Source organism: Patiria miniata, unplaced genomic scaffold, assembly GCF_015706575.1.
Source record: "Patiria miniata isolate m_02_andy unplaced genomic scaffold, ASM1570657v1 HiC_scaffold_15, whole genome shotgun sequence".
In the NCBI taxonomy this organism is placed as follows: domain Eukaryota; kingdom Metazoa; phylum Echinodermata; class Asteroidea; order Valvatida; family Asterinidae; genus Patiria; species Patiria miniata.
The window spans coordinates 4,030,450-4,054,966 of NW_024037053.1; the positions used below are offsets into that span (position 1 = coordinate 4,030,450).

General features: G+C 38.6%; 1 protein-coding gene across 1 annotated transcript; it reads left to right on the forward strand.

Annotated features, from left to right (window-relative positions):
• Positions 1 to 1,276: 1,276 nt before the first annotated feature.
• Positions 1,277 to 23,840, forward strand: LOC119722272 (receptor-type tyrosine-protein phosphatase delta-like). The gene is made up of 34 exons (XM_038192315.1): positions 1,277 to 1,349; positions 2,800 to 2,910; positions 6,309 to 6,551; positions 8,228 to 8,536; positions 8,896 to 9,159; positions 9,378 to 9,509; positions 9,792 to 9,947; positions 10,328 to 10,479; positions 10,878 to 11,250; positions 12,081 to 12,292; positions 12,722 to 12,788; positions 12,985 to 13,091; positions 13,430 to 13,631; positions 14,228 to 14,330; positions 14,720 to 14,963; positions 15,299 to 15,338; positions 15,604 to 15,703; positions 15,837 to 15,931; positions 16,321 to 16,550; positions 16,864 to 16,951; positions 17,066 to 17,142; positions 17,309 to 17,345; positions 17,773 to 17,870; positions 18,120 to 18,239; positions 18,337 to 18,488; positions 18,761 to 18,896; positions 19,256 to 19,405; positions 19,739 to 19,838; positions 20,458 to 20,534; positions 20,771 to 20,905; positions 21,012 to 21,140; positions 21,485 to 21,633; positions 21,854 to 21,989; positions 23,033 to 23,840. Exons 1-34 carry the CDS (start codon positions 1,277 to 1,279, stop codon positions 23,102 to 23,104), a joined length of 4,869 nt encoding a protein of 1,622 aa, XP_038048243.1. The 3' UTR covers positions 23,105 to 23,840.
• The last annotated feature ends 677 nt before the right edge of the window (positions 23,841 to 24,517 follow it).

Below are 24,517 nucleotides of genomic sequence, written 5' to 3' on the forward strand. Positions count from 1 at the left end.
TAAATTCTGCGGGGAAACACTGTGTTTACAATTGGAACAATTCCAAAAGGATGTTGAAGACTTGTCTCAACTAGGTTTACTTCCGAGCAGAAACAAACATGACTCGGCGGTTGCTTACTTGTACAGGGTTAAGATCACTTTTAGTTTTGGTTTGTAATTAAATAATGACGTTAGCCAACTCTACATGGATATAACACACGTGGGTCGAACTGTGAATTCCCCTTCCTTGATACATGTGTGTATATTGTTATAGATACTATGTAATTGATCATGAGTGGGGTTTTTTTAAGTGCGGGGTTAGCGGTGCAGGACAAAGTTAATAGTGAAACATTTACGTCTCTCGGTCGCAAAATATCAAATGAACTTATGGTCACTGTTTACCATCACTTTTTAATGTCCCTTTGTCAATTTCAGTTTCTGATAAATTGCAAAATGTTATTCAATATTTGACTTTTAATTTCCTAATAATGAAAATGATACGTGGATGCTCTGTGTAATCAACTCTTCAAAGACCAAATGGATTCTGAAACGCACCAGGTTTCAACTTATCACTTCCGTAATAATTATTACTATTAATTGGTTTATTTCAATCTCCCATCACAGTCAGAAGGCTGAATTGTGGGCAGATTTACATTGAAAACATTAAAAAGTAGACGGAGGTAAAATATTATACACAACTATTTTTATTTTATGTTGAGAAGATTTTGCTACATATTAACTTCAACTAGCACGTATTTTACTGTATAACCCGCAACAATGAAACTTCCTTGCGATCAGCATACGCGATTTTCAGGCCTTCAAAACTAAGGGTACGAAACAAAATACTAATTCGTTGACTGTAAAGTGCTTGTATTGTTTGTTATGATACTAGACATGCACCATGTTATTTGGATTCCTGTCAAATGTTCGCTCATTTATTCATTCTTTGACAATTTATGGTTTTTGTGGTGCTCATATCTTAATGAGATGTTTCGACAGAAGGAATTAACTGTGCTCTGTCGACCAGGAAGTAATTGAGGCATTATTTGCTGTCCTTGCTATGGAACTCCACACATTAAATACACAGTCGCTTACAACGAGCCGCAGTACATGAGCGGCAGCAGCACATCCAGGTTCCCCTTGATGTGAACTTGCATACAAAGAACATTTTTGAAAAGGCTTTGAAAACAGTATTCAGCTACGTCACGCTTGAGGGGAAACAGGGGCTGTTGACTGGGCTCGGTGGTAGAACGTTGAAATAACAGAACTGCTTGTAGGCCTTCGAGTAGGTCTAACAATGGCGTCGGTTTTACGCTGGGATCGTATCGGTCTGATGTTGCTGTTGATGAACGCTTGTCTTCTTAACGGGGGTAAGCAAACCAGGAGTAGACTTCCTCAACTTAATTAGTTATCTTTTTTAAACTTTCACTATTGACTGCGTTTATTAAAGAGAAGTGTTCCTTTCGAATCAAATACGATATCCCCAAATGCATTGTAGAGTAGATTTTATTAGTATTGTTGCTTGTAGAATGTTAGCTTTTTATCAACCGATCATGTCACTTCAAAGGTCCCTTTCAAATCCATTATTTTCTTGTAGAAACCTGACACCCTAAACAACAAGATCCGAGTGCCTTGAAACACTGTAGAAAGATTAGATAAAATACTGTTGGCCAATGTAATTTACCATGCATTGATATATGAAATTACCTCATACTGGGTTGATTGAGTAAAAACAAATGTCAAACAAAACTATTGGGACGAATTTGCCCAACAGTGTAGGCAGTTGATAATTCAACAGCATTGGTCGAATTATCAGCCAATTTGGCCCAACTTTTTTAAGTGTATTTTCTTTTATGTATTATTAAATGAGACAGATGCAGGAGATTGGCAAGAGCGTATCTGCATAATGTTTTGACCCTCGAAACTCAATGACACTGTTTTTTATGGAATATATCAAAATGAATTATGCATCAAAACATATACTGGATTTGTAGGGGAAACATATCGATGATGATGTGAAATGCACGCTATGCATACCCGGCTTCCGATTTAGTGTTTATGAGCCAAAATACAAAAGGGACTTTCCACGAAAAAAAAGCTTCTCAAACACTGCTAAATAATCCTAGTTGAGGCCAAACAGCCACAAAACGCCTATGCTACTCTCCTTTCGATTTAGCGACCCGTCACACTTCTTTGTCGCAACAACAAATGTTGAAATTACAGCCAACTATTAAAGCCGTTCACAATTATCAACATTTTCACGAGCGTACAAGCCGTACGCTGGGGAGGAGGGGGTTAATGGCCGCCGTACGCTTTTTTTTTTAAATGTCGATATGTTTTCTCGCCCGTTAATGCCCGCCTAACGCTTTTTTTTTTTTAAATGTCGATCTGTTATCTCGCCCGTCGCCACAGCCAACAGCCGCAACCGATGCCGATCGAGCACTTGCCGAGCCGGTCGCGCCCCGCGCCAGGCCCCGCATTGCATCCCATGAACGTATTGTGTGCAGCATGCGCGGCATTGTCCTTCACACGTACATGAAAATGTACTGTATGTACACGTACATGTATAGTACAAAAACTTGATCTACAAAAGTTACAAAAACCCTTTAAATCACATGCAAGTGTCTATATATAGACTTGTGTGAAAAAAATCAACATTTTTTTCGTACACTTTTAGGAGGGAGGGGGGGTCTTGAAAAAGTGTACTCTTTGTACACTTGTGAAAATGTTGATAATTGTGAACGGCCCCTAAATCGAAGGGGGAAAAAGAGGTACTTCCTTTTGAATTAAAACTGTATTACTCTATATTCAAAAATACAGCACTGTCCCTGGATGTGCGAGGGAAACCTGCCAGCCAGAGCTCAGACGCCACCGGTAGTGTCAAGGCTGAGAAAGCTGTGGATGGAGACATTACCACAATTTCGCACACGGGTACGTTATTTAACAAACCTTTAAAAGGCCTACATTTATTGATTTCAGTATATGAAGTTCCCCGCACCGCCATGTGTGAAGTTTAATTTGGAAGATGTTCAATTTTCACTTTGGGTTTGTTTGTCTTAAACACTTTTCTAGTGTCACATGAAATTTGGACTCCCAAAAAAACGGTGCCTTTTAAGTTTCATTGGTTGAACGTTCAAATTTCCCACGTATGCATGCGCAAAACTACCAGTGCATCATTATTTCATAGTCCAATATTCACACTACACCACCCCAGCTGCGTTTTTGCGCGACATCGCGCAAGACGCGCGACCATGGAGGTGGAATACGCGACGCGCACGCAATTGTTGAGGGTCATTCCATATTATAGTCAGAGGGGTGTTTCGTAAAACATGAAGTAAAATTATTGAACAAAATGGTTAAAAACGTCTAGTTTTTTATTGTTCTGATTTTTGGACCGAAAAGATTGGGTTTTTTGACCAAAAATGTATTTATGAATGGGAATAAATATGTGTTCCGTCAGTATTAAACACTCTGTTTAAAACCGGTGTGAGTCTGGATGGGTGATATTTACCCATCCAGACTCACACCGGTCTTAAAGAGAGTGTTATTATACCTCCGGAACACACATTTTATTCCCTTAATATAAGCCACTGGACTGAGATAACAGTTGGAAGTGATAGCCTATGGATGTTTGAACAGACAGCCTGACACCGGCCACCGGTATGCAATAAAATACTTGCAAACGAACTTGTCCAAATTCTCATATTCCCAGCCACTCTGTAAATATGACTGTTGCTTATACTGCGCCACCATTTTGACAAAGGGGACTAACTGCCCACAGCAGCAAAACCGACTTGTTGGAATTGCCTTCAAAGTCTGTCGATTTTTCATATCGCGATTTCGCGTACTTTCCTCCCCTAAAGTTACTAAAATATATCACTGATGCGTAGCCCAGTTAATAAGTTGTCCTTCTCAGTTTGCGTTTTCCTGAAAGCATCTTTAAATAAGGAGAAATAAGTTAGGCCTAGAAATAATTAACTTACTCGTCACTTCGTCTAGACGAAGACAATTAATTGTAAGGCAAGCACATGATCGCCTTTTGTATCAAGTGTATGTGCACAGAGACACCACTTTCTCATATAGATATATTTTATACATTCGCCACGAGTGCCGCATGCATAAATAGAAGATTCTTCACTTCGTCAGTAATCAAAATCTCAGAAATTTTACTCACTAGATGTAATGTAAAATTAATTGGACGAAGCATGGAGCTTCAAAATATTCCGCATATCCGCCACCTAAAGTTTGTAATTAACAAAAGATACAATCTTGTGTCATTATATATCATATCATAAATTGTAATAGTACCCAAAAAATCCAAATTCACTCGAATTACCGATTTTGGACGGATGCGTAACTTCGTTGAAACGGAGAACACGCTTGAATACACACCGGCATGTTCCATTTCAAAATATGTTACTTTTCAATCACATACTTGTCCAAATACTCGTATTCTTACTTTATGTAGCCTAGGATAACACCAAAAGCCACAATGTTGGTAATAGCAAACAGGGATCATTCAAAGAGGATTATGGATACGGCTTTCTATTTCAAACTTTAAATAACCAAATAGGGAAGCTGACTAAGTGCATATAAATCAAAGAAATTGACTGTAGTTTAAACATGCGTAGGTTTAAACCTGCGAACTCCGGATTGCCATTCCGGCGCTCGTTATCATAGGATATATTGGCTTTAATAGTTTGTTAATCGCTTTACATCAGATCACATTTTTAAACGAGATTTACTCTGAGGCATTTAAATTGTTAAATAAGATGGGATTGAGCATTTTCTTAAGTGGAGAAGCAACAAAGTTTTTTTTTTGTATGTGTGTAGCGTATAAACCTGCCTTTTGGAAAACGAATCCGTGGTGGCAATTGAATTTGGAGGCTGTCTACTGCTTGAAGAAAATTACTATCATCAACAGAATGGATACAAATGGTAAGACAGTCAAGAACAGAGGATTGGAGACAACAACAAAATTCAGAGGATTTGATACAACAAAAATTCACCAATGGTTACTGATTATCAAAGCACGACTCTCTCGTTTATCTTACAACCAAAAACAGTTTATAGCATAATTATATCCTCTTTTGTATTTCATGTAAACAATGCTGTTTTGAAATAGAACCAAAACATGTAGACGAAATAAGAACCCCTTTCGAAATTGCTAACCGTTCGTTGTTGTTGCAAATCCCTAGTCTTATTGAAACGATGTTGTTAGCGCTACACGTAAAAGAATTGCAAGATATTTCCAACAATGTTTTCCTCAGGGTTGGCTGAGGGTCTTTGACTTGTTCAGTCAGCACACTCACTTTTGCTTTGCTCATTCAATGACCTGTTGTACAGTAATAAGACGAAACATCTTTGCTGGTGCAGGATTACCAAAGGTGTATTAAAATTTTAATTTCCAAAAGGTGTTCCTGAATTTTCTCCATAAACATTTAGATTCAGATTGACGTAATACATTTAGGTGCAAGGACCGATTTCATCATAAATGTTGTCCACCTTGTATAAAGAAACCATCAAAAAACCCTTTTTTATATAAAGTTGTCATCATCATCACAACTTTGATCCACACACAATGTATTTCGACCGTATCAATCAAGCCATGCACCTTTAAGGTGTCTTCAGTATTTATGTACCCTTGTTCAAACGAGGTTGACTACATATACATAAAATTAAGTGATTTTTTATGACTGATTCAGTATATTTTTTCAAAGGCATTTGTCAATGTCTGGAAAAATTAATTTGTTTGGAAATTTCCGAATACTGACTTGAATTCTGTGGATGACGGGTATTATAGGAACCGGAAAACTCCTTGTTGATGGATGTAAGGGTGCATGGGAAGATTTAGACAAACGTGGAGACATAATAGTTTGAAAATTTAAACAAACATTTTAAAAATCAGAATTCAATAAAAATAATGTTATTTAGGTTTTAGAAACAAATCCGATTAAAACAAAATCAATAAATCAAAAATTCCACCAACCCTGGATTTTTACTTTGTCATCTTTATTTTTCCCTAAACATCATATGGAACATTTTTGCATGTCTCTCCGAATACCCACCAAGAAAACTAGGCAAAAAGAAAAAGTCAACAACCATTATTGTCCCCGCGATGAAAACGTAACTGAGGTCAATAAATCTGCCAGCCCATATAATTAGATAATAAGTTTCTTTCACGGACGAACCGCAGTGATTATTGTGTATTATTGCGTTCTAGATTTTGTGTAGGACTATATGTGATTATTTTAAATGGAAATATCCAATCAACCATGTCCCTGTTAACGCAACATATGAATTACATTAATGTGCTCCACATCATACAGATATTCGTTTAGATGGTGCTGAAGTACGTGCTGGATTGAGTGAAGTTTGTTCAGAGAACAGACGTTTAGGAACAATTGAATACGGTACAACCGACGGAGGGGCGCGTGTTACTACTGTAATAGCAGACCCTGTGGTCACTGCTCGCTATGTGAGGGTGGATATCATCGGTACCGATGAAATCCTTCAACTCGGTGAAGTCATGGTTGAAGAATTCGTGGATGAAGAAGCTCTCACCTCAACTGGTGAGTAATGCTTGAAATGTAATGCTGTGATGGCCTGGAAATAAAAATATATTCTTAGGTCCTGTATTTTTGCCATTACAAAGTCAAGTGTTAAGATCGAAGTTGGCTTTTGCTGACCTGAACAAGTCACATGTCATGCCGTCGGAAATAAATGGTAAATTCGCAGATTTAAGAATACGCACTATTTTGATGCCATTATGTGTTGTTATGTTCTTTTTGTAGCAATTACTCTAAGCGGAAGCTTGACCTCTCAAAGCTCCGAATTCAACCAATCGAGTGCTGATCGAGCGGTGGACAGAGCTTTCATCTACAAAAGTCCTCATTGCAGCCGAACAAGTAAGGCGGAATTTATTGCATAAACCAAAAAACAAACACCTCATTGTTACTGCTGAATTGCCTTTGACCTGTCTGTTCAATGACTGCATTTGAGGACGGTTTTCCCTATAAAGGCTTCGGAAGGCTTACTTTGCGAATACTTTCATTAAATAAAATTACCATCTCGAATACCATCGCTACATTAGGGCCGGCAAGTAAAACAAATGTTTGTCGTTGGGGCTTTTTGAAAAAAATGAGGGAGAAATTCCTTTTTGTTCCATGATGGCGGAATTTCAAGATGGCCGATGGATTTTTCCATTTCCTTGACTCTCTTGTTGATATTTTTGTTTCCAAAAAAGACAACATATATTGCAAATGTATGTTTAAAATAAAGGGGCGGGTAGGGGGAAAAACATGCGGGGACGAGAAACTGTTTCGTGGTTTTTATTTATTTAATTCTTTTTTACTGCTGTCTTTTTAAAATTAAATTAAATTTACCAACTACACTACTTTGGCTAAAAATTATAAGCCTACTTTATAAACAGATGAGCAAGTAAATCCATGGTGGAAAGTTGATCTGATGTTTGCTCAATGTGTCGGAATGGTGAAAGTCAAGAGCTGGGATGCTCCCCTTGGTAAGTTGATTTCAGAGCTACATTCACAGGAGAAGACAAAATATGAACTAGGAAACAAAGTCAAGGAGGCCTTTGTGAAGCAGCCTTTGTTAAGGATTTGCCTCACATTCTGTAAAAAGAAATTGGAATTTATTTAACTGACGGAAGTCCTTCGGAAACGGGTAATTTCTTTCCAAAACTGTATTAATTTTCGCAGACAATGTTACTAATTTTCTTCCCTTTTTCGTCATTAGTAAACGAAAGAACACGTTTCAAGGATGCTGCTGTTCGAGCTGGTATGAGCAGTGTGCCCACCGAGAACACAATGTGTGGAAGTCCAGTTACCACATACCAAGCCGTAGCCAATAACTGGATGGAGTTTGACTGTAATCCACCTGATGGACTGACTGCTCGATACGTCAGCATCGATATTCCACACCGGACGTACCTCGCATTATGTGAGGTACTTTTGTTACCGTGTGATCTTCCAACAGGTAAACCACCAATGATTGTTTATAAGACCACTGTTTTAAACGACTGATCACCCCGAAGATTTATCTGTAAATGATGTCTTCAAAGTTTGTCCAAAACGTTGCATCACGTTTCACCCACAAAAAGCAAAATCTCTGGCAAAAGAAACGGAAATGAATTAAAAAAATACAATCGAGATGTGTCATCAAACTTATTTCGCAGTGTTTTGCTTGAGTGGGAAATGAAGTTAGATACTTCGCTTTCTTTAATCTACAGTTGATTTTACTCTCGTCGCTAATCCTGCTGTCATTCACCTGACTGCAACGAGCGATGTCGTCCTGACAGCATACAAAGGTCCCAATGACATACCTGCTGGTGTCACATTTGGCCGTCAGTTGGCAACAGGTGGAATGGATGGACTTCCTCCCGGTTCAGCAGAAGAAGATGAGCCATCATTACAATGCACTGCGAGATCGCTTCGACTACCTGCTGAGGATGGGGGTGACAGAGTCGGCGTCTTCTACCTTGAGGCATCTAGAAATGGCATTATGACGAGGATCCAAACCGTTCTTGTGCCCAAAGGTAGTATATTCCTAAGTACTAGAATTACTGTCTAATATAATAACTGCTCAGAGAAAAAGGCAGCAACAAAGATTACCTTGTAAAACGTATTCAATCACTGTAAGTTACCAACGCTGAACTAGCTGGCGGTCTACATTCCGTGTGTATTAAGAACAGAAAATACACGGAAAGGTTACATCGTTTTGAACAGGAGAAGCTGATGCAAGTTAAACTCAGTTTTTGTAAAGAAGTCGTTCAACCAATTTGACGGTTTTTTCTTTGTTTTGTGGGCGGAAATGATGAACTACATTCAAGATTAGTGTTCCAAGCTATTAGATGAAAGAGGCACTGAGCCTAAATCGAGCTGGGGTTTTTTTTTTCAGATGGAAACGTACAGATACGGGCAGTCGAGAGAACTCAGATAGCAAATGTTGGAGACTCGATTCAACTTGAGATGCGAGATGTGAAAGCACCAAACATCAACTACAGATGGCGACAAAATGGGAGTGACGTCATCACATCTTGGAATGACCAGCTCAGTGTGTCTATTGATGATGTTGCTGTGAGTGATGGAGGAGTCTACAGCTGCTTCGTATCTGGCCAGGAGGATCAACAACTGCATGGCATCATGAGGCTCATTGTACGAGGTTAGTGCAAATCTAAAAAGGCGTTAAAAGTATCTCTAGAAAACATCTAGAGAAAAATAGAATACCTGAAAACAAAAGCATTTGCAATAATGCAGAAACAACGATCACTGTGTAAAAATGCAAGAAATCTTCGACTGCAGAGTGAGACATCCCAAACCCAGTGCTTCTCTCGGATTCATTCCATATTTTCTTTAATGTTGTCACCTTCTTTTAAACAGGTTGTTCCTTGGGAAAGTGGGGGTCTTCCTGTCTCAATGTCTGTCGTCGATGCTACAACGGAGGCGTTTGTGATGCCAAGACTGGATCCTGTGTCTGTGCTCCGGGCTTCAGTGGAGAACAATGTGAACAAGGTATAGGCCTACAATTATCATTGGCGCAATGCCTTGAATCAAATTTGATCCGAATCATTAATCTAATGCACAAAGCTAGGATGGGAACGATTAGGCTCTTAAAACGTGCATCTCTAATTCAACAAAGCACTTAGTGTTTTTGATAAAGATGTGTATGTTATCGGAATGGTTAAACTGTGGTATATTGTGGGTTTGCTTTGAGACCCAGAAAAAAAGAAAATATGTATAAATCTCACCATTTCTGTACATTAATAGCAACATTATACTTATGATTGCACACAGCACGCGGCCGCAATGTCTTCGGTAAAAATGGTGTTTATAGCTGCTCTGATAGCGGTGATGATCACGCCGACGCTTGCCAGGGTCGTTTGTTTTGTCTTCCTGATCCTTACGGATGCTCGTGTGCTGCAGGGTTCACCGGACTAGACTGCACGCAAGGTGAGTAGCAATATTGGTTCTCTATTCAAGTTATACCTGTTCTGATAGCACTGATCCACACAACGACGCTTGCTTGAGGATCACCATAAGAGAAAATTAACAAACGCTTTAATGTCTGCAAGTGTAGCTAATCTTGTCGAGTTTAGCTATTCAATTTTGTTGAGTTGGTCATACATAGTGCTTGTTTTCTTGCAATGGACTTTAATGGTAAGATGATTTTGAGCGCTGGAAAAGGCACCTTTTTATACTGTTTCTACACAGGTATGACATGTCGGTACGAGTCACTGTCACCGTTATATACCTCGTGTCAGGAAAACTTCTATCATCTACACGCATACTATACTAATGCAGAGGGTTAATGATTGCTCTTCGTTCATTAGAGTGTCCTGGAGGGAAGTATGGAGCTGACTGTAAGCAGACATGTCACTGTGCTTCCGGGGACACCTGCAGTAAGGATACAGGAGAATGCAGCAATGATGCCTGTAACCCGACATACTACGGGATCAACTGTCAGTGTTCAAGTAAGATAAATGCATAATTGAATCCGCCCTAAACTGGTGGTGCAGAATATTTATAAATGTTTAGACAGTGCAAAATAAGTACGCTTATTCCTATCACTGTCGGGTAAATTTAAGTGTTTAAGCAAAAAGTAAAAAAGCAGGGGGATAAATCAAGTGTTTTTATGCATCCACATTATGAATGCGGAAACGGTGAATCTCGAAGATGATTGGATGTGGGAACATTTCATTGCAAAACGTCGAAATAGAATTTAAAATCTGCAAAATGTGCGGCATGACAAAAGGATCTCGATCTCTAAGTGACTAGTAAAATAATCGCATTGTTCCTGGACCAAGATTTAAATCGAGGCAGCAGTCGTTCAGCTCTTTTGGTACCCTCGCTGCGTTCTTTACATCTCCGTTCAATTTGCAGGTGACTAAGCACCCTGTTCATGATAGGCGACCACAGCAAAGTTCGGATCTTGGGACAATATTTCCTTTGGATTCCATTTCAGATACGGCGCCTTTCGCAGGAGAAGTGAAATCAGTATCCATCATGCAACGCAGCCTTACTTTCTCCTGGAGTGAGCCGAAATGTGGAGGCCAGACGGATCCATCTGTCACCAGTTACCGACACAAGCTAACCGGACAGCAACCACCGCTTAAATCCGATACCACTGAAACATTTGTTTCATTGGATGGGCTGATACCGTATATTGAATATAGTTTCCAAGTTGCAGTTATCACTAGTGATGGGACGGCCGGGACGTACAGTAACAGTGTGGTTGTTAGGACAACAGAAGCAGGTAAGTTTTGGTAAAAAGCATTAAGGGCGGGCTGAAGTAAACCGCTTACCAGCTGCGTAGCCGGGGTTCTCATTTTTTTTGGGGGGGGGGGGCGCGGGGGGGGCGCGGGGGGGGGGGGGCGCGGGGGGCGGGGGGGCTGGATGTTACAGTGGTGGGGCGCCCAATTTCATTCGTGCTGAAAGGTACACTTTTTTCCTCTGTACATACAGCTCCCGAAAAATTAAAAATGTTGACGGATGAACACCGTCTTTTTATGGGAGCGCTCTTCAAAACCAAGATCATGGGCATGGCCAGACAATGGGTGGCACTTTACGCTTTCAACGGACGTGAAAATAACCTGCTAATCGCACAAAAATAGTTTTAAAAAATTAAATCAGTAGTTTAAAATAGTTAAAAGTAAACAACAAAAATATTCAGAGAAGGCAAATTATGTTAAACCAACTAATCTGGGTTTTGTAATTTTCTCCGGTTGCCAAATTTCCAGTGGCAGAGTGCGACTGGAGGAATGACGATTTTTAATGGCGTGCCCCCCCCCCCCCCCAAGCTATGTCGCTGATTCGCACTGAATGCGTGTAAGAAATGTGATGCATATTTCACTGGATTTGATATCATTAATACAGTGTTGGGCAATTTTGAACACCCAAGTCATAAGGCCGTTGGGCCGGAGTACCAGTGTAAAATGTTAGATTCATTGGTTGCATTGCTCAGAATATACAGCTAGGACAGTGACATGTAAGGGTCATGTCACGTGTAAGGGTGAGATTCAAAACGTAAGAGAAAAAAATCTCACATGACACCTGCATCAATCCCAACATCCTTTGCTTTTCCAGAGCCTACAGTTCCTCGGAATGTCCACATCAAGAATGTCAGTGAAGATTCCATCACGGCTAGCTGGATGAAACCTGATCCCCCGCAAGGGATTATTACATCCTATGACGTTGCCTTGACATCACAAGATGACACACGTAAGGTGACAGATGAGGGCATCACTGTCGTATACAGAATCGATGGCCTTCAATTGAGCCAAACTTACAACGTACAGGTAACTACTTGTATATTACCCCCCAAAAAACATGGACAATTTAAAATCGCAGTTGGAACTGAGTACAGTTGGACTAATTGGGTACAATTTACATATTCGTCCAAGTAAAGGAAATATTACTTAATATACACCGGTTTGCAGGCGTATGGCATGAGGTATGACTGACTTATTTAAATTCATGTGCACACACTAGAAGTGTCTGTGCAAGAAAGAAAGACACCATGTCACTGCACACGGCAGGAATGGCGCTCAAATGTTTTCAATAACAAATGAGATGTGAATGTTTTTCGCCAAAGTGAAAAATAATGATGCCCCCCCCCCCCCCCGCGTTCGCATGAGGACACCAATCAGATCAGATATGAGGTTTTGTCCAGGCTATGCTACAATTCATTTACCATCCAATAAGAATGTACATATTGACATTATCAGGTGAGAGCGAAGACAGTAATCGGGCCGGGTCCTTGGAGCGAAGTCATAAGCGTGACAGTTGTTGGAGGTAAATACCAGTTTGTGTTTTATTCCACATGAGCAAAATCATTCACGTTGTCCTGCATCTCTGAGCTTTGTGTCCCCGTGTCACTTTCACGGGATTATGCGCTGTCATCGCAATGACTTTCAAATAAAAAATTCGAGGCAACTGAGCTCACTTCCGTATTTTGTGAGTGTAACTGATTTTTTCTTTACATTTACAGAGCCGGGACCATTACAGAACCTTAGCTGGACAAACCGAACTGAAGAGGCGGTTACATTGGATTGGGATCCTCCGTTAAACCCTGAAGGAGAAATAAGTGGTTATGTTGTATGTGGCGAAATTGATAAAATAGAGAAATTGAAAAATTTGAAAAAATGAAAATTGAAAACAAAAAAGTGCATTGTAATCGATAAATCGACATCGAACGGAGTATTTTTTATGATTTATCTTCTGAATGCTGACCACTTTTCAAGGAAAACAATGACAAGAGATCATTGAACCATTGAACGAGTTCCCTGTTGAATTGTATCGTACCTACAAGCACAAGATCATATGTAGTGAACAAATGGTAGACCACCTTTAAAATTGTCTTTTGCAAGTGCTACATTAATTGACCATGCATAATGCCATAATTTACGACAAAAATACTTAATATTCTTGACTAGGTACAACACAGGGCAATAGAAAGACCTTATCAACCAGATTTCACTCCGACGGACACTTTCATGGAAAATGAGACGGCCAGCGCTCCATTTGTACAGGACAATCTCAATCCAAGTACACAATACGAATTCAAGGTTTCAGCTAGAAACCTGTGGAATGTGGGCGAGTCACAACTCGTGCAAGTTTACACTAAACCACCGAAAGGTAAGTGTCATTTTTCCTCACGATATGGAACAGTGCTTTTGTAACTTACCTATGAATCCCAATTCTCCTTAATGTCTTGTTGGTATAGCGTATAGATCTTATGCATAGATCTTTGCTTCCCAGGATTGCTATGGCTATAGTGGATAGCACTAGCCATATCAATCCTGGGAGGCAAAGTAACAGAAATAGTAAATATAGATAGATACCACCACCAAGAAATTAAAACAGTTGCAATACCACAAGTGGTATGGGCAGCCTTTAAACATCAATCCAAAATGGAAGATTTCTATTGTTTTAGCAATAGTGACGTTGACCTTTGACCTGTCATCCCCCATATCAATATGCGTGATTAGACTACTAAGTGAAACTCACAAACCAAATTAGAAGTTTCTGAGTATACGGCCAGGGGATAAAAATCATGTTGGCCGATTTCCTATTAAATAAAATCTTCTCCGTGTTTAATCAAAAGATACCGAACTTAAATAAACTCTCCATTTTTACCATAATTAAAAGTACGCATTATAATAAGAAACAGTGCCCTTGCTCTTTTTTAACACATACATCATGTATGACAAAACTTGTTGTCTCTTAAACAGACATACTAGCCCCACCTCAACCGACGGTATTCGAAGGCGAGACGACCGACACTACCGTAACAATTGGTCTAACAGCCCTGATCTCTGGTGGAAAGTACATAGAGTAAGTTGTACATCATTTTCAATCTTCTTATAGAAGGATTTAAACTAGACCTTTGCAGAAAAACATACAATGAGGAATTTGCAAACAGTTTTAAGAGGATCAAAGCCTAATCTGGAACATCAGCCGACATTTGAAGAAGAAAAAAAGGTAGGGGAAAAAAACCACGTCGCCGCACCAATTTTTGGGCAAGCTCCATACAAGAAACCGGAGACTTCTTTGTTGGGCCTTAACAAGGGTTTCCTATAATCTTAAGATGACCGACTAGGATCTTCTTGCTGTCAAGCTGCAAAAACAATACATTCCCATTGTCAGAGATGCTGTTTCATGATGAATTAATAGTGTCATGCTTAGTGGCATCAAAATATGCCCATTTTTCTTCCCTTTCGTAGATCATACATCGTACAAGTGAAAAAGGTCAAGCCCACTGATGTGGCTCGAAGGGAAGCTTCGATCTCTCAACACTTCAGCGATTCCGCAGATAACTACATAGCTGCTGAATTCAACAAAAACAAAGTTCCAAACAAATTTGTCGTCGGAGACTCCAAGATTTATGGAGACTATACCAATGCACCACTGCAGACAAACAGTGTCTATGAAATTCGGGTTGGTTCCGTCAGCAAGGGAAACGAAACGGTAAGCACGACATTCATCATCTCTTAAAAGTGCTCAAAATCTAAAGACGGATGCTTTTAAACTCTTGGCATGAATCTGAGTTTTAGAAAGAAGCAAGACACGAGATGTAAAATAAAGTGTGGAAGCACTTTGTTAAACTTCGGGTCTGATGACAAACTGGTCAACATGAATAGAGTGCATTGAAACTGATTTGAATAATGAATGCAGAGAGAAAGTTTTCAATGTTTGAAAAAAAAAGGTTATTCGTTATCTAAATCTAATGTTGTGGAGTTATGTACTAAAAACTGGTTTTCAACGTTTTATTTTTTTCACTTCTTCGTTTTGGTTTACTTTAGGAAGCAACGGTGAAGTTTTCGCAAGCCTTGACCGTGAAAGGTATTCTCAAAATAAAAAGCGCCATGTTCATAAAGTATTTAACTGGGTACCATGAGAGAGCCAGCAACATAATGTAATATATTTATAAATATCTCAAAAATAATCAGATACGACTTGACTTTAACCAACAGCATTTGTTTCGCACCTCCCCGCTCAAGGCCACTTTCAGGATTTTAAGTAATGTAAAAAAAATAATTTTCTGTTAATTTTCAGTTACGATGATTGTAATTGAAGGTAAATTTCGTGTTCTGAATCTTCTTTACAGTATCACGGCCGAACGATTCCACAGGACTTGCTGTAGGAATGGTGTTTTTGGTATTGGCACTGGTGATAATTATTATAGCCGCCATCTTTGTTTACAAAAGGTAAAAACAAATCAATAGAAATATCAGCGATCATATATGTTAAATAGAGGGCGACCATGTAGAAAAGAGAAAGTAGCGGTGCCAAGTTGAAAACTTCACCCAATTTATTTTTGGAAATTGAATTAATTAACAGGAGATCCACTCAAGCTAAAGACATATCTGAGGGTAGGGGATCATTGATGCTGTCACTGGACCAACTACCAGAACAGAAAAATGATGACAGGGCAGGTATATTTGATTCGTTACCTTTGTTTTTCATTTTAACACTATATCCAAATATTTTCGGAGGTCAAACACAATTTGTTGATGTCTAGGGTCGACGAATGGTGTCATAACAATCGCACATTATAAAACAGCAAAGTCGCCTAAACTAAATTATGTCTCTTTCGCCAGATTCTTCGTGTTGTCATTGTTCTCTCATTCTTCTCTCAAAATCTTTCAAGACAAATTGTGTTGTACTGAGTCTGAAGTTAAAAAAAAAACTAAAGACTTCTTCCCGTTAAGAGTTTGCTGTCTTTCAAGAAGTCAATCTCACAATCTAATTGGTGATTGATCCAAATGCGGTTCCCCCTTCACGGTTACTGAGGTAAACCGATGCTTACTTTATGTTTTTGCAGTAACTCAACCTAACGCATACAATGAGTGTGATGAAGTGTGGGGTCAATCTACACCTGCGGAACCAACTACACCTGTGGAACCAATTACACCTGCGGAACCAACTACACCTGTGCCCGAGCCGAGGCAGAAGTCTTTCAAGAATCTAGTACCCGTTCGCATTGATAAGCTAGCTGACTACATAAAAACGAAGGAACTTGCAGGGGAAAGGGGATTTGAGGCAGACTACAAGGTACAGTTTTCGTTTGGATTGTTTCGATTGGTAGAGATTTGGCTACCGTATTTATTGTGTTTTTGGATAAACATAATCTGGGCATGTTGTACAAATTTTAAAGAGTTGGTAAAACTTGACGATGGTATATTGAATATTCCGCGGTGATATATTTTTGAAGTGAATTGTCAAGAGTATTATATAATCAATTATGTACGGTTTACTGGGAAAAACACATAGAGAGAGAGCGATTTCAATTCTTAGGATTTACAGGTCAAAAATATTCAAATCAAAATTCGTGGTTCTCAATCCAGTTTGTCATTTTATTTTTTAGACCCTTTCAGACGGTCCGTTACACCCGTGGACAGTGGCAAAGAAGCCAGAAAACAGGCAGAAGAACCGATTTGCCAACGTCATCGCCTGTATGTTCAATCTTTGAGAAGTTTTTCAAAAACCAAATCATATCACAGTTCTTCAATTAATTTAAGAGGTTTTCGTTTCATGTTTCTAACTATACACCGATCTTCCCAACACAGATGATCATTCTCGCATTGTCTTGACGCGTTTAGAGGAGGACCCTCATTCGGACTACATTAATGCCTGCTACATAGATGTAAGTTAACTAAATAACAGTGAGTTGGATTCTGGAATGACTCCATGAGTAATAAGTATAATAGCAAGCTTGCAATACTTGAGGCTTTTTTATCAGTAAGTCATATTACAGGGGGCATCCAATATAATTTCTGCAAGTTGATACAGTTTTGCGTTTTTGACTGCAGGGATACAAAGAGACGGACAAGTACATCGCCAGCCAAGGTAACATTTGTTAATATATTATTTTATAATAATTACCGAACATTTAATTATACTATTCTCAAGCTAAGGAATCGTTTTAAGCAACTTGCGACGGTAAAATTCGTTCTATAGTTAAACAAACGAGATACACTCAAATGTCTCCCTTATTACTTATGTCTCCCTACTGTATTACCGAAAATTTATAATTTTACTATTCTCGAGCTAAGGAATCGTTTTAAGCACCTTGCGACGGTAAAATTCGTTCTAGTTAAACAAACGAGATACACTCAAATGTCTCCCTTATTACTAATGTCTCCCTACTGTAAAATAAGTTACTTCATGATCTCCCTAATGTACCGGTTGTTTCATTTGAGTTTGTATAAATCATATTCCCTCTACTATACCCAGGAAATATTAAAGCACATTGAATTTCATGTAATCTCATTAGGACCCAACAATGCGTCTCTCAATGACATGTGGCGGATGGTGTGGCAGATGAACGTGGACAAGATTGTCATGCTGACGAATCCGGTGGAAAATGGAAAGGTGATGTGTTTAAGGACTGATATTAAAATTTATGAATATTTGTTTCCGACTAGTCTCAACGCGAACATCGTGAGAGCACGTTGTGAGGACAGCAATTTTCCAATGTGAGGTTGTAAAAAAAAAATAAGAGTTTTTTTTCACAATTACAATAAATTCGAACATTGTGGCAATGCCACTTCAAGCAGGTAAATGCAGGACTTACAAGACTAACTTCACAACCTTTTTAAATCAATTTGTCGTAAATTTTAGGCAAAGTGTCTGCAGTATTGGCCAACTACGGGAACTTCGGCGTATTCTGGTATAACTGTGGCGATTGCGGACGAACGAGTATTTCTGGACCACACAATTCGGATTTTCAAGATCATGCCGGTAAATGTTACCACTTTGCACTTTTAACCTTTATCTAACATACGACATTCCATAGTAATTAAGTAGTTTTCAAACAATTTTCATTCTATTAATATAGATCGACAATGAAGATGACTGTCGTTTGGTGAAGCAGTTTCACTACAACACCTGGCCAGACATGAAACCACCTGAATATCCGGCACCGTTGCTCAACTTCATGCGAGTGGTGAACGCTGAACACAACGAAGGACGAACTATTATACACTGCAGGTAAGATCGTTTGCTAAACCACCAGACAAAGCCTCATCCTTATGTAGCTCGATTACAATAGCATTTTTCCAAAATACTCATAACATGCCAATCTCATCGACAGTGAGGAAGAAAAAAAATACCAGCTACAAACTTAGTCTCCATAGTAATAAGGATTATGTACACAAAAATGAAAAGAAACAGCTGCTTTAGGGAGGACACATATTCAAACATTATCATTCATATAAGATACTGTAGATTGAAAAGTTGTGTTCTCTTTGGTTCCATTTTAGTGCGGGCGTTGGTCGCACAGGGACGTACATCTGCCTTGAGTCAATGCTTGAACAGATGAAACAGGAGGGACAAGTCAATGTTCTTGCCTTCATCCATCGCATGAGACAAAAACGGATCAAGATGGTACAGACTCCGGTAAGGTAGTCCAGTTACGCAAAAAAATTTTTTGACAAAACAAGAATTATCAGGAGCCATAGACTGATGAGTGTATCTGACACTGTATGAAATTACGTCAGTGTAGCCCAAACCTACGTTTCTACGACGGAATATTCTATCACACAAACAGTGACCTTCTCTTCAGCAAAACAAGCTCTTAACTCACGTGTTCAACATGATAAAAAACTCTGATGCACCATCACAGCTTTAATTCAAAATACAAAACAAACACCATCTAAGAGAAAACTTAAATTGACTTAAAAATTGTTAATTGACTTAAAGGCATCATTTTCGGATTGGTCAGGAAATCAAGACTTGATCTGGGTTATTTTTTTCAGGAGCAATACAAATTCATCTTCGACGCTCTCCTTGCGGCCTCTATGACTGGCGAGACTACCTACGATATGACAAACTTCCGTCGACAGCTGACTACTCTGAAGAAGACCGAAACTGGTTCCAAGAAAACAGGCATAGAGAAACAGTACAAGGTAGAGGACTCTGTTATTTATACAAGGACGGCAAAATCAGATTTTATGTTTGCACAAGAGAGGACAGTTGAAAAAAAGGAATGATACTCAACTAAGTTTGACAAGTGGGGAAAATATTTTCTTGAAAAGTATTTCCTTGGAAAGGACAATAAATGAAGCTTAGTTCATTTAGCGACATTTACAAATAACTTGCCTTCCACTACATGACCAAGAAAAAATTGCTCACAGTATTTTTTTTACGCCCTTTTGATTGATAAAACTGAATTAATCTGAATTTGCTTAGGACAGCTGAGAGAGACTCCTTAATCTAAGGAAGTTAACGTTTTATTTTAGACGTTGGGTGAAGTGCAACTGAGTCGTCGCAATAACCGCAGCAGATCAGCACAGCTACCAGAGAATGCATCCAAGAACAGATATCCAGATTTTATTCCAAGTGAGTGCCACGATTTGAAGTGCAATTCATTCCATTAGATAATTTATTTAGAAAACAACCTGAGAAAAGGTTCGAAGATTTTACATTTTTATCTGAGGATTCATGCCTCCATAGTATCAACTTAATTGATATTTAGGGGGGAGACTGCATTTGATTTATAATTACAATATCAAGATAGCTACGTGATGTGTAAGAAAACACAAAGTAATATCATGCTACCATGTCACATGATATTACTGCACTATATAAACATAGCCACGGGATTCCTCTGAATGTCAAGAAGACAATGTGACGGAAGGCAAACTGAAAAAAACTACAATCATTCTGTAATTTAGATTACATTCGAGCACATAATTATTTGTTACAAACCACGCCAAATCAATGCAAATAACAGACCTAATAATGATAACTTGTGAAGCATTGGTGTCTAGATACAAACCCTATTCACCGTGTTGGAGTCTGATGATAAGCCTGAATTAAGATGTATGTTTTGAGATTGCTTGAAAGAATCAACATCAGATTGTGATGTTGTTAGATGTTACATCCCTCAAGCAACATTTTGTTATTTACAGACCTAACAGTGGTATTTCTTTCTTGTAATATGGCATTTTCGCTGCAGCCGATCGATCCAGACCATTCTTGATGACCGACGTACACGAAGATGATACCAACTACATCAACGCAAGCTTCCTCCCGGTAATAAAGCAACTTTGTCTAAATTTCCCTTCACTGTCATATCGATTCAAGAATCCAAAGAAAACTCTGTAAATTGTACCGGTAGTTATCTGCCCAGCCTTTACAACTTTTGCCTGTACTTGCTTACGTAAAATTACAAGTTAAAGTACAGCTCAAATCCCTTTCAATTTGCTCGGTGTTTAGGCTATCCTTGATTTTGATAAACTACTTGTAACAAGTTTGTACTCACCCTGCAGGGCTATCGCAAGAAGGACAGGTACATCGCGACCCAGATGCCGATGCCCAACACATCTGCTGACATTTGGCGTCTGGTGTACGACCAGAAAGCGACTTGTATCGTCATGCTGAACCCTTTGGATGAGAACGACAAAGTTAGTCCTAAAAAGTTGCTTAAGAGAGCAAAACAAATATGTATAACATGGATTTACTGCTTATTTAAGAAATAATAATGGTTTCATTGATTATTTCTCTGAATAGACAATGAGTCGTTACTGGCCAGAAGAGGGACCAATCGAATTTGGCTCGCTGCTAGTGAAGCTGTTACAGACTACACAGTACAAGGGTGTTACTGGGCGCACGTTTTCTCTACGCAACAACAAAGCCAAAGTAAACTCTAAATTTTTGTAACTATTATGAAACAAATGAAAAGTAATTTAAATAACACGTTCTGCCATGGGCAAATTATGTTTGAGAGAGACTTCTGTGGATCTAACATATTCGACTGCACTTAACTTGAGAAAGGATATGCAATAGATACGAGTTGAATAGTTTTAGATTGTATATCGCGGCAGATCTACATATTTTACATCGTTAATCTCTACAAAGACAAGCCATAACCATGCACTTGATTAAACATCTCATCTTCAATTTAAAACAAAAAATATTCAAGCTCGAAAAGATGCAATACAATAAATTAGTTTCAACTCTATACTTTTGCAATCTTGTTTTAGTCTGAGCCCATACGAACTGTCTGCCAGTTCCAAGTCCAAGACTGGCCGTCGGATCAGCCGGTGCCCAGATCTCGACAAGGATTACTTACTCTCATGGAGGTGACTCAAAAATGGCACGAGGAAAGACCACCTATCGTGGTTCACTGCATGTAAGTAGCAATCAAAATACACGATAGTGCTGCTTGTTCAAATAGTCACTGTTCACCAGGGCCAATTTTTTTAAGGGATTCATCTCTCAACTTCAGATACATTTTGTAATATAAGTACAGTACTTGTCACTGAATATTGAACTTTTAAACCCCAATTTTAGGATTAAGTGACTTGGAAATATTTTTTAAAGAGTCTGCATTTAAAAATTGTTCAATCAAGGAATGGATTTGGTCGCTCGGCCGTTTACTGCACTCTGATGTCGGTGATGGAACAGTTGCAAGAGGAGAATGTTGTAGACGTGTTTCAAGCCGTTCTTCGCCTCCGAGCAGTTAACGGCAGCATGATGTACTCTGTGGTGAGTTTATTCACTTATATATAACTTATTCACTTAATACGTAATGATTTGATACAAATTTACAATTATGCGCAAAGCACAAGTTAAACATACTTAGTCCTTGTTTCCTTGTTTCTAGTACATCAATTCATACAATCTTTCTTTTCTTTTTGGGTGGGGATAAAGTTGTTCTTAGTTCTTTAAAGTACATGCTTTGGACGCTTTTCAATCTGAAAATAAATCAACTTCGGGTCCATGCAATGTAATTTTTTTCATGCAATCCTTGAAAATGCACATTTTTGTCCTATTTAATCTCCTTTCATTTTTCGTTTTGTCATTTTCAATGGTATTTGGGTACTTCATGCTAATACAAATTTACATTTTCACGAGCAAGTCACATTTATTTGAGCACTAAAAGTTGCTAGAATTTTAGATATTTTGCTGTCATGAATGTTCTTTTCTTTGGTGATTCGCTGTTGTGTCCGTAAATGACAGTAAGCCAATGAGCAAACTTTTCTCACAAATGTTTTCAAAGAGAACACGTTTGGGTTCACAGTTTCAACAGAAAACCCCTAAACTGAACAGTGTCTTCCTTTAAAGGACATCACGGCAACGCTGCCCTCTGTTGTCTTCAAAAGCATGGACAATTTTAATGTTTAAAGAAGTTCACTTTTCAATAACATTAACCAAAAAGTGATCTCAAAAAATTTCCAGAGGAGTAGAAAATTCCACAAAATATTTTCCTAAGAAAAAATGCATGTCATGATAACTTTAATGCTTTCATGTTGTTATCATTCCACCTGTTCTTCAAAACTGTACAGCACAGATTTTACTCCGACCACCCGCAAGGGCCTATTACTATGACCGGTTTTCCAAACTCTATTGAAACTGACCTCATTGTTCGGGTTTCAGTCGGTCAAGAATATAGAAACACTCAAGGCTTAAAACAAATTCTTGTGCAATGGCCTAGATTGACTTCGTTTTATCGGTTGAGTGTTTTTGGTATGAATTTATCTTTTTAACAACTGTTGATTGACACATGGATTGGATTCTCCGTTTGACAGGACCACTATGCGATGTGCTACGATGTGTTCCAGGCCAACTTGGACTCGTCCACTGTCTACGAGAATCTCTAGAGAAAGATTCTCCTGGTGATAAATATCCTTCATCAAGAAATTATGAAACAAAAATTGGAAATTTGCCAATTTCTGCCAAGTAACGCTAAGCTGTAAATTAAGATAGCTGTTAGGAACTTCAATGTTGCTTTCATTACTTAGCCCTATTTCAAGTCTACTCCCAAGTATCTTGCATATAATTAAATTACAGAAAAGGTAAGAAAAAAGGTTGGTTTCCTAATACATTGAAAAAAAGGTGGATTGAATTGTTTGTTTTTTTTCTTTGCTCTAAATTTTCACAGCCAGATAAAATAGGGTAAATGGTGGTCGATCAATTCGTTGTTTGTTTGTTTAGGTTTTTAGCGTGCGTTCTTAGCATTTTGTTTTGGAATGCATTCTTAACAGTTAACATGTAAATCAACTGTTTATTCTGTGTTTGCTGAGCTGTTTATAGGCCTTGCTGCCTGGCCCGCGATCAACTTAATTAATTAATTTGATCAGTTGATGAGTGCGTGCGCAACATGATTTTTTTTGGGGGGGGGGGGAATTATGATTACACAGTTGCTCATGAGTCATGGATGACAGTCGAACACATAGCTATCAAAAAACTGACTCTTACAATAACCAGTAGGCAAAATCGCCACAGTGTCTCCACGAAGACAGCTTTTTCAGTATTTTAACTGCATAGGCTTCAAATACTGAAAATCGGCCGACAAGCGTTGGAAATTGATACAAAAATACCACTTTTCTTGAAAATGACAGTAAACCAGGTGCCATGATTTTACAGGATGCTTTACACTGTCATTCACTAACAGTCCAGCAAGGTATTTCAAAATGATTTGGTAGTTTTATTTTTTGATGTTTGCAAATGTTGTATTTTCCCTTTAATTACTTAGTTGCAATTTTCATATGTGTATCGTTTCCGTGTTCAGCAACACTATGCGGAGTGCGCTAAGGTCAACTTGGACTCGTGTGTTGTCTACGAGAACTTATAAAAACATGACTAATTCGTCATGTGACAACAGCACAAAACTCGTGACTCTTATAAAGTAGGTCAATGGTGATTGAAAATGTCCCGTTAAGAGTATCGATCGTACTAATAATGGCGGAAATAAATGCAAGAAGTTTTTAATTAATCTACTGTTCATGCTTTACATGCAGACAGACGTTGGTTAGGCCTGCATTAGTTATCTCGGATAAAATTCCCTGTAGTGTTTGTAGGCTACAAGTTGGCATCTATCGAGTGTGTTTTCCTCTCGATTGCACAATATTTTTAGTCCAAATGTTTTCAAGGACGAGCCCTCCTAAAAGGGGTTTACATGAAAACTGATGATTGCTAAAAAAAACTGCTCAGAATATATTATATTACACGAAAACCTTATTTTCAAGTCAAGATTGTACTGCTATAGCAGTACAATCTATAGAATACGTCGT